Here is a 9,742-nt window from a genome sequence, read left to right as displayed (position 1 = left end):
AGCTTGAAAACTTTGTCTCACGTAAAGTAACTATGGTAACCACGGGTACCAGCTATAAGAGAAAGAGTTTGTATACCTGTAACGTATTTTTATGAAACCTATTTATTAATGATATGCTCTGTTAATTGGAAAGGAAAGGTTATGTAAAAAAGTTCGTTTGTAAACCCAAAAAACGCCAGTAAGGTTTCATGTATCTATATTTATTTATTTTTTCGTTTGTATTTTGTGATTTAACAAGAAAACCAATAATGTAATCGAAATCAGCGTTCAATTTTGATTATGACGAGTGATTTTTGTCGAATTCCAAGAGATGTCGTTTTTTTTTGCAGATTTCGACAAAAGTGGATCTTCTCTTTTTCATTTTTTGCCAAAATTGTGATTTGATTTTAAATACATCATTTCGATACAAAATTGAAAAAAAATCACAAAAATGAAGTTAATTTTTTCATAGGGATTATAGTTTTCTAAGAAAGTTTAAAAACAAGTAAACGAAATTGGTGCACTAACAGCATTTTGTTTCCGTTTAATACAAAAATAGCTGGTTTGACGAGAAAACTTTATCCAAATCAGCATTCAATTTTAGTTATACCGTGTGACTTTTGTCGATTTCCAGCAGATTTCATTATTTTGCAGATTTTGACAAATGTGGGAAGGCAATACCCACACCACTTTTTCATTTTTGGCCAAATTTAAAATTTTTCTGAAAAATTCATGATTTCGATTCAGAATTGAATGGTAATTACGGAAATCAAGTTTGTTTTTCAATTGGCCTTATAGTTTATGAACTAAACGTAAAAAACAAAGTTGGGGTGCTAACAGACCTTTGTTTTATTTTATTTTAGAAGCGACTGATTTAACAAGAAAACTAATAACTTAATCGAAATCAGCGGTCACTTTTGATAAAACTGTGTATTTTTTTTTCTCCAAGGCTATCGGGAACTTTGCGGAAAATTTTTATAAAACAATAGAGGGAATACTTAACACAATTGAGTAATAACACACACACAATAAAGAATTATAAACTAGATACGATTTTTATAACTCATACGCCGCTAGATGGCAGTATCCCTATATTCCTATCTCAAACAACCAAAGCCCCATATGGGAAAACGACGGCACACAGTAGGAATAGTGATTCCGAAATGGATTTTCAGCCAGGCTGTTTTTGTTTTTTTAACTTGGCGCCATTCAAACCGCCACTTTTCAAGGTGCCAGTGGGTATACCCGGTTTGCCCATCAAAACCTGACCAGCCTACCTATCTTGACAAATTGGCTATCCGGATCGCCCATGGTCGACTATTTTGGCGACGATCCGGATTTTAAAGAACCGGGGCCGAGCCTTACGTTCGGGGCACACGTTTGATTCGCCCCAAAAGAATAACCGGTCAAAATGCTAATAAAACACGAAATAATAAAGGGAAACACAAATATGTTTCCATGATTCGGTTTCGCTCCAAATCTACACGCTCGACTTGAGCCGAAACGTCTAGCTGGATGCAACATGAATTGACACCTTGACAGCCAAGTCGCTTCCAGGTTGTTTTGTTGAAAAAGGGTATTTCGACACATTACACTGCATGTAGTCCGATATTTAAAGATTCAAGCAAGTTATGGGAAGCGGTTTACCACATACAATCCACCATTTTGCAGAAATATTGAACAGTCGAGGTCTTACCATTTCTTCATCATTCCATTTCGACTCGATTTTATCAACTGGGAGCGGATGTGAGGAATAAATTTTATACTCCCTATTTTTGACAAAATTAATAAGCAATACGCCAGAATTATAGTAATGTAGACGAGGTGGCCGAGTGGTTAAGGCGATAGACTGCTAATCTATTGTGCTCTGCACGCGTGAGTTCGAATCTCATCCTCGTCGATCTTTTTGTAGAACCAATATTAAGTTGAAGTACTCATCGGTCTAACAACGCTTATTTTAATCACTATTTTCTTAGTTTAGACTTGCCCAAGCTGTATTTTTTGTTACGTCAACTTCATTTTCAAAGCGATTGCACAGTTACATACTTTCCCCTAAGTTGGAAAGGATTTTGACTAAACTGGATATTTGTTTTTTGTTTTTTGACGGGTCTCAGAATTCCACCAAACTTAACCATTTTGACCAAAATTGAACAAGGATTTCGAATTTTGGGTCAGATTTGGTGTAAGAAAAACCGTTTTTATCTTCTAAGTACCCTTGCGGTAGTAAGCCGGGTCTCAGGTAATCGGGGCCGAGCGCGATCAGTCACTTATATGGTTCGACCCAGGTTTACGGCTTACAACCGGAAGTTACTGGCGCGACACATGTAAAATGTGTGTTTTTTCAGCTTTTTTTCACCTTCGCCCCAGTATCTTTCACTAGTAAGCCGGTCGCGGGTAAACCGGGGCCGATTCCTAGTCACTTCTCACATTGTTAGATTTTAAACGTAATCACGGCCTTCACCGATAAAGATTTCAGCGAAGAGCCGTTCATCTGCAAAATTTTCAGCGGAACGCCATTTAGCGGTACAAAAAATATTTGCCAAGCTTGTGTTTGGATTCGATTTCTTTGACCTCCCTATTAGAAACACAGAAATCTTAAAACCTGACGTGAGCTTGTGCCATTATCTCAGCTGCATAATAACATCACTTGGGACACAGCAACACCAAACACGACAAAACGTATAAAATATTAACGAACCCCTCATACCATCATAAATGAGAAATTATACGCGTGCTTGGTGGTGGTGGATATATCAATGATCTAGACAGAATCCCTATAGGCAAACTACTTCACGCCCAGCAACACCAAAGTGTTCTTTTCAAACATTGACGGAAAATCTTGACATGTCACTGAATTGTCTGGAAATCTTTTGAAAAGTCTTTAGGTCGCTTCCCGTCTTAACGCATGCCTTTCTTATGGTTGAACGTCACCCAGTTTCTCTTTTACAACCGCAATTATCACTTCCCGAAGCTCACTTGAAGGAATGCATTCCAGGACCCTTGTTCGGTTCACGGCATTTCACAACAAGTTTTATTTTCAAACTTTAAGGCTATCGAGAACTTCGAGAATACCATCAGCGTCAGCTGTTTATGTTGATAAGTAGGTTACTTTATATCGCTTCATTCGCTTGTCTTGCCTACTCATTCAGCTTCGTTGACATTAGTGCATCAGTCAGATTGCCTTTTTTTTTAGATGCTCTGACTTCAAGTTTCAACAGTAGATGGCCATAACAACAAAGGACTACAGAAACGAGTTGAGCCTGTGACGGATCAACAGCCCGAGAATTTCGGCAACCCTCTAACGTTCCAAGGTTATGTAAATTTTCCACAACGTATCGAAACTTCCTAGCTACTTTCGCTGAGCAGAAACTGAAGGCAAATTACGTTAAATTTCACGTCTAGGAAAAACCCTTTCGTGGCCAGCAACAAACGGATATGATCTAAGCTATTAATGCAAACTGTCTTAAAGGTAAATACAAACAACCAGTTTTTTTCTTCATTGGTCATGTTCAGTCAAATAATTTCCCCACCTTAACAGACCATATTATTATTTTATCCCATCTACCATGATGTTTCTTTGCCTGTGGGTTGGTAACTTTTTTCTGCCATTTAGGATGAGTGTGGACATCGATACAGAAGTCGTTGTTTCCGTACAAGATTCCCCTATCATCCTGCTTTCCACCACAAAACTCCAGGAAGATAAAGATGATCATAAAACATCTGATGTCCTTCTGGAACTCAAGGAAATTCCATATGCTGACTGTGATTTAAAAAATGAAGAGCCCCATGAAACAGATGTGCTCTTGGATTCTGAGGGGGCATGTGCATTGAATGAGGAAAACTCTGCTGAAATTGTTCGGGATGAATCAGATCTCAACCGATTGTGCCATGAGTTGAAGAAGAAACGTGGATCCACCATTGATGTTGTTAACTGTGATGATACCACTGAGTCGAGTGATTCAGGCAGTGTAGATCAATTATCACTTCAGGAGTTACCTGGAGGTCATTTGACCATTTCAAAGAATGCTGATGCAGAAGATACTGCTATTGAAATTGAGGAAGATAATGAGTTGTTTGATTTTCGGGAGATTGCGGCTGGAGCGATGCGTCACGCAGAAGAATTAATTCGGCGGATGATGCTCACCGTCTCTTGGACAATTTGTCATTTCCATGCTTTGCCCAAATGGTTGCAGGATAACGACTTTATCTGGCAAGGTTACCGGCCACCTCTACCTTCCTTTTGGGATTGCATCAAAAGCATTTTCAGCATTCATACCGAAACCGGCAATATTTGGACCCATATGCTTGGTAGGATGAGCACTGTCGCATCATTCTGCTTGTCTGTAATTTCTAAGTTGTAACTTTCATACATTTCCCTTCCAAGGTTGCATTGCCTTCCTGGGCGTTGGCGCATTTTTCCTGAGCTGCTCTGAAGAAGAGATACGCAACGAAGACAAAGTTGTCTTTTCGGCTTTCTTCACAGGAGCCTGCGTCTGCCTTGGTCTCTCCACCTGTTTCCACACGTTCCTCTGCCACTCGGAGTGGGCTGGTCAATTGTTCAGTAAACTGGATTACGTTGGTATCGCTCTGTTGATCATGGGTTCTTTCGTCCCATGGCTGTATTACAGCTTTTACTGCGATTTCTGGCCACGTATTGTGTACGTCTGTGTTGAGATCGTTCTTGGTCTGTCGTCCATCATCATTTCGCTATGGCCCAGATTCGGAGAACCGAGATACAGATTTCTTCGAGCAGGTTATTATCGTTCCCACTTGTACCCTTCCGTTCTATGCAATTTTCCCCCCTTATTCATTTAATTGTTCATGCAGGCGTCTTTTTGAGCTTTGGATTGAGCGGAGTAATTCCAGCTGTTCACTATTCAGTGCAAGAGGGCTGGATCAAAGCCCTGAATCAAGCCTCTTTGGGCTGGCTCATCTTAATGGGTCTCCTCTACATCATCGGAACCATGTTCTACGCCTTGCGAATCCCCGAACGCTTTTTTCCGGGAAAATTTGACATTTGGGTAAGGTTTAACAAATACTTACTTAATCCATACATTTTTTAATGGAATAGTACGTGTTGGGGCTTGTAGTTCCAGAGCCACCAAATCTTCCACGTTTTCGTGGTTGCCGCAGCCTTCGTTCATTACCATGGGATTTCCGAGATGGCTATGCACAGATTGACGATAGGTGAATGCCCTCCACCACCTGTTGGTGAATTGCGTTTTTAGTTCCCGCAAGAATACATAAAGTGCGTCAGTACCAACTGTGGATTAGTGTACAACTAAAGTTTCTTAAAATGTAGAGTTGTTTTAAGATTCAATGTTTTCTCGGTTTACGTAGCTCGCCGTCGTTCGGAAACATGTCTCAACTTTTTTCCTTTTTTACCATTGCCATTACTACTTAAAGCAGCAAAGATATTCATTATTTGCGATCTGATTCGATGGTGTTAGTATCTTTTATAATGGCAACTCTGCATGGATTTTGTACAAACGTTTCTTTTTGCGTTATTTTAAAATTCTTTCTTTTAGATACTTCTTGTTTGCCTCTCGTTGGCACTATTTGTGTTATTTTAGAACACCCATTATTGGTTAACCCAGCACCCGTCTGAGCCGGTAGTACCTCGGAATGGGAATTCCGACAGCAAATACCATATCTTTTAAGAGAAGCTGAAAATATATATACTATCAGAAATACATGTGTTGATTACGTGTCAAACGAATAATTTGTTGTATGCCCATTTAAAAAAAACACAGTGTTAGAACTTAAAGATACAGGCTAGCAGCAAAGATGATATCTCGTTTGATGAGCTTAATACCTTCGCTAAACTTGTTCTCCAATTCAGTATTTCCTATACTCTTCGATGCTTGTACCATTTGACGAAGTAATTCTTCTAAGCGCCTCATACAACGAATAATGCTGCCTACATAGATTTTCATAGATTAGAATAAAACATTAACCCTATTTCAAGCTGAGTCAATTACCTTCGAAAAGATCTGTCATTTTACAGATTTCACCAAAAGAAGCTCCACGACACCAAGCCGCCACAAGATCCATCATATAAGGTTTGAATTTCTCAACATACTCGTCTTCCTCTAGCTCCAGCTTAGCTTCCACCGATACTTTAGCGATTCTTCGAGCTAGATCCTGCATTTGTTTAAGCGGACCTGACAGTGCCTCTGACAGTTTGGGCATCTCATTAGATTTTTCATCGCAGACAAAACAACTTAGCAAAGCAGCCGTCTGGGTTACGTCAAGTGCATTAAATATGCCATTGAAAATCATTTCAGTAAGCAAGAGCTCATCGCCGCTGGAGAGTTCACAAGCCACACGACCTTTGAGTTCAATAACGTCAGCTGCAGTGCAATAACCGAGACGACGTAGGACTCGCTTGCGACATTTAAGTTCGGTCATTTGCAAAAGCGATTTGGCTTTCTTCAGTTCGTCTTTTGCGTGTTTTAATTGGGCCACCAACTGTTGAATTTGAAGAAAAGATTGTAATCCAGATTACTTTTACTTATTTAGTATAATACCCCTTGTTTATCGTGGTACAGCTGGCAAAGGGACTCTACTTTAGCATCGCGATGGAGTTGGTGAGCTGTCAAACGCTCTTCGAAAGCTCGCGATCGTTGCATCATTTCTATAAAATCCTTGTCTTTGATATGCATGTCCTTGACTGGATCAAGTAATGGAACGCCGTTCGGGAAGCGTCTGTGAACTTCCTATATTTCAACACCGTGACTGTAAGTTGTTGAAAAAAATTTACATGGACATGTGTTAACGCTAATACCTGTATCCTTTTGTACACTTCCATGCGGTTGTCGAGCGGGCGAAGGTCTTCGTTAAAGTAGAGACGGACTGAGCTAATCTTAGTGATAAGATTAAGGAAACAGGGGACTACGCGCATCTCTCCGTCTTCTTTGGGTCCACAAGGCTTCAATGCTGACACTACTTTACTCTCGGTACTGGCTTTGGAGATGTACATCAGGACACTGACAACGTATGATGCATCAAGGTCTTTGGTTGTACTGTCATCGCTCTTTCCCACTAAATTTTCTTTTTTGTAGTCGACTATGATACCCCAACCAAAATCATCTCCTTTGTTTTTTATCTAGTAACAAGTGCATAGGAACGTTGAAATCGTATTATGGAAACAAGTTGTACTATGTGACTTACGTGGACCATGCGTCCAGCTTGCAGAAACGGAACTATGTACTGAGGTTTCACTATGTACTTATGGAGACCATCATTCAGGTTAGCAAGTTGCTGTCTAATGGTGTAATAGGAAGAAACATTCTCTTCTTGCGGAACTGAGAATTTCTTCAGATCTTTTTCTTTCTGTTTGACATCTGTATGAAGAAAAAAATCTTTATCATTTAAAAATGCTAAGAATTAAGAAAAAAGTACTTACTTTCGACTAAGTGTGGGATGGCAGCATACTGCTGGAACTGGAAAAAGGAACGTTCCAGCATGTACTCTGGGTTAATTTCCTCGACGCGTAGCAAGTTGAGAACCATGTTATAGGTAAGATGGAACGCTGAGTTGAGAAGGTCTGCTTGGCCTTTAACCAAATTTCGACCAACAGCTGGGCTCATCTTTTCGTCAATCATCAGAATGACAATACCTTTCTCATCGAGACCACGACGACCAGCACGACCTGACATCTGAATGTATTCTCCGGAAGAAATCTAGTGGGAAAATACCAGTTTAACAAACCTTGAAAAACTATCTGGAAAATGGAAAATGGAAAACGTTTTACCCATCGATTCTCTTTGCCGTCGAACTTGCGTGCATTTGTGAAAAACACTGTACGAGCAGGCATGTTGAGGCCCATGGCGAACGTCTCAGTAGCGAAAAGAGCCTTGATAAGTCCCTCAGAGAATAGGATTTCTACGGTTTCTTTTAAGATTGGTAGCAGACCTTTGTAAACAAATAATCATTAGATTGATGATACATAATGCTAGTCAAATGGTTACCTCCGTGGTGAATACCGATTCCGCGTTTCAGAAGAGGTAGTACTTGCTCTACCTGTGGCAGTTTTCTATCCTCTTCCGACAAAACCTCCATGGCATTTTGGAAAACTTCACCCACCAACTTCTTCTCTTCGTTCGAATTAAAATCCAACTTGGCCATTTGCAGTGCGTAAAATTCGCATTCTTTTTTGCTAAAGCTAAAGACAACCACGGGGGAGAAATTCTTCTCCATAATCATTTTGATAATTTTGAAGCAGCTCGAGCCAGCTTCGCCACCTTTAATCCCACCTCGCCGACCACGCTTATCGCCAGATGCGGCATCTCCAACATTATGCAACACCGCCATTGCTTCGTTAAAGTTATCTTCGCGAAATTGACCCTACACGCAATTTTAGGTCACAATTTATGGAATTATATCAAATGAAAACGATTAACAACGTTACCTTTTCATCAACCACAAGATGGATTCCTTCTCCACCAGGGAAAATGTAGTGTTGGAGCGGGACTGGGCGATAATCAGTGTACACCACATGGCATGGTTGTTTATGCAAGTGGCAAATCCATTCAGCAAACTGTCGTGCATTGGGAATGGTAGCCGAAAGAAAGACGAAATGGACATTGTCCGGCAGTAAAATAATTGTTTCTTCCCAGACGACACCACGCTCCTTGTCTCTCATGTAGTGAATTTCGTCGAAAATAACCCAAGCCACTTCACGAACAACTTCTGAGCCACGGTACAGCATACTCCTCAAAATCTACGGAAAGATAGGTAACCGCGTTTTATTGGTCTGATACATATGCAAAAAAGAAAAACAAACCTCAGTTGTCATGATCAAGCATGAAGCAGTGGGGTTGATGGTAACATCTCCGGTCATCAATCCTACATCTTTGAATTCTTCTGAAAATTCCCTGTACTTCTGATTACTGAGTGCTTTTATTGGAGTTGTGTAAATAACACGCTGCTTCTCTTTTAATGACATTGCAATGGCATATCTAAGCAACAAAACACATGTCAGGCAACAAATGTATAGTGAAATTGTAACGCAATTACAATAACCTACTCTGCAACAACAGTTTTACCAGCAGAAGTGTGGGCTGATACCAATACTGATTGTGAATTCTGCAAACAGAGAATTGCTTCTTTTTGAAAAGGATCTAAAACAAAAGGGTACTCTTTAGCAGGAGGACCAGAATATGGTCGCAATGGAGCGTAATCAGCATCTGGAGGTACAGCAACTTCATGAGTACACTGTTCTATTGTCTCAAGTGTGTGAATTGCTATCCTTGGTCCTGACATAAGAAGTTTGTCATCAACTACATTTTCATCTTCAACAGTCTCCATTTTGGAAGTTTTAGCTTGAGGAGCCTCATCACCGTCCGTTGTTGTCTTGTGACGTTTGAGACTAGCAACAGATTCTTCTATTGGTTCACTAGATTGCGAACTGAATGAACGTTAGCTTTTCGTTTGAATCATTCAGTTAATTGGTATTACCTTGATTCTTGCTTGCTAACATTTTTACTGGTTCCAATCAACGATCTTGTCACGGTAGATTCCTCGCTAAAGACGCTGAATAGGTCGTCAATATTGTCCATTTTTACCTAGTCCTAAAATTTTTTGCATACGTTTACCGGGCAAAAAATACAGAATTCACATTGACATTAGAGCCATCAGCCATGTGCTAAACAGATAAAATTTCGTCTGCGGCTATGTGTTCTCTGCTCCTCTCTCACTTGATACATGCTTGATATGAATTAAAAGGTAAATTTGGCAACGCCGCGAAAGAGACGCGCAG

General features: G+C 40.1%; 2 protein-coding genes and 1 non-coding gene across 4 annotated transcripts; 2 read left to right on the top strand and 1 right to left on the bottom strand.

The window, feature by feature from the left end:
- The first annotated feature begins 1,797 nt into the window (after nucleotides 1–1,797).
- Trnas-gcu lies at nucleotides 1,798–1,879 on the top strand. Its single transcript has one exon. It is a non-coding gene; the product is annotated as a tRNA-Ser (tRNA).
- A 1,328-nt stretch (nucleotides 1,880–3,207) lies between these two features.
- LOC116917649 (adiponectin receptor protein) lies at nucleotides 3,208–5,698 on the top strand. Its single transcript, XM_032923200.2, has 5 exons — nucleotides 3,208–3,448; nucleotides 3,593–4,287; nucleotides 4,364–4,732; nucleotides 4,807–5,000; nucleotides 5,070–5,698. The coding sequence occupies exons 2-5, from the start codon at nucleotides 3,594–3,596 to the stop codon at nucleotides 5,205–5,207; spliced, it is 1,395 nt and encodes a 464-aa protein (XP_032779091.2). The 5' UTR covers nucleotides 3,208–3,448; nucleotide 3,593; the 3' UTR covers nucleotides 5,208–5,698.
- Nucleotides 5,683–9,667, bottom strand: LOC116917648 (exosome RNA helicase MTR4). 2 transcript variants are annotated; one of them, XM_032923198.2, is made up of 12 exons: nucleotides 9,442–9,667; nucleotides 9,011–9,391; nucleotides 8,768–8,942; nucleotides 8,393–8,704; nucleotides 7,953–8,328; nucleotides 7,736–7,896; nucleotides 7,388–7,664; nucleotides 7,153–7,325; nucleotides 6,767–7,087; nucleotides 6,510–6,698; nucleotides 5,961–6,450; nucleotides 5,683–5,899 (listed from the first exon to the last, which is right to left on the bottom strand). In XM_032923198.2, the coding sequence occupies exons 1-12, from the start codon at nucleotides 9,540–9,542 to the stop codon at nucleotides 5,742–5,744; spliced, it is 3,114 nt and encodes a 1,037-aa protein (XP_032779089.2). In that variant the 5' UTR covers nucleotides 9,543–9,667; the 3' UTR covers nucleotides 5,683–5,741. The 2 variants fall into 2 exon arrangements, with proteins under 2 accessions (XP_032779089.2, XP_032779090.2); XM_032923199.2 differs by having other exon boundaries at nucleotides 9,011–9,379.
- Between the last annotated feature and the right edge of the window lie 75 nt (nucleotides 9,668–9,742).

Source organism: Daphnia magna, linkage group LG2 (genome assembly GCF_020631705.1).
Source record: "Daphnia magna isolate NIES linkage group LG2, ASM2063170v1.1, whole genome shotgun sequence".
NCBI lineage: Eukaryota > Metazoa > Arthropoda > Branchiopoda > Diplostraca > Daphniidae > Daphnia > Daphnia magna.
Note: the sequence above shows the minus strand (reverse complement) of the source record. Positions and strands in the feature narration are given on the sequence as shown.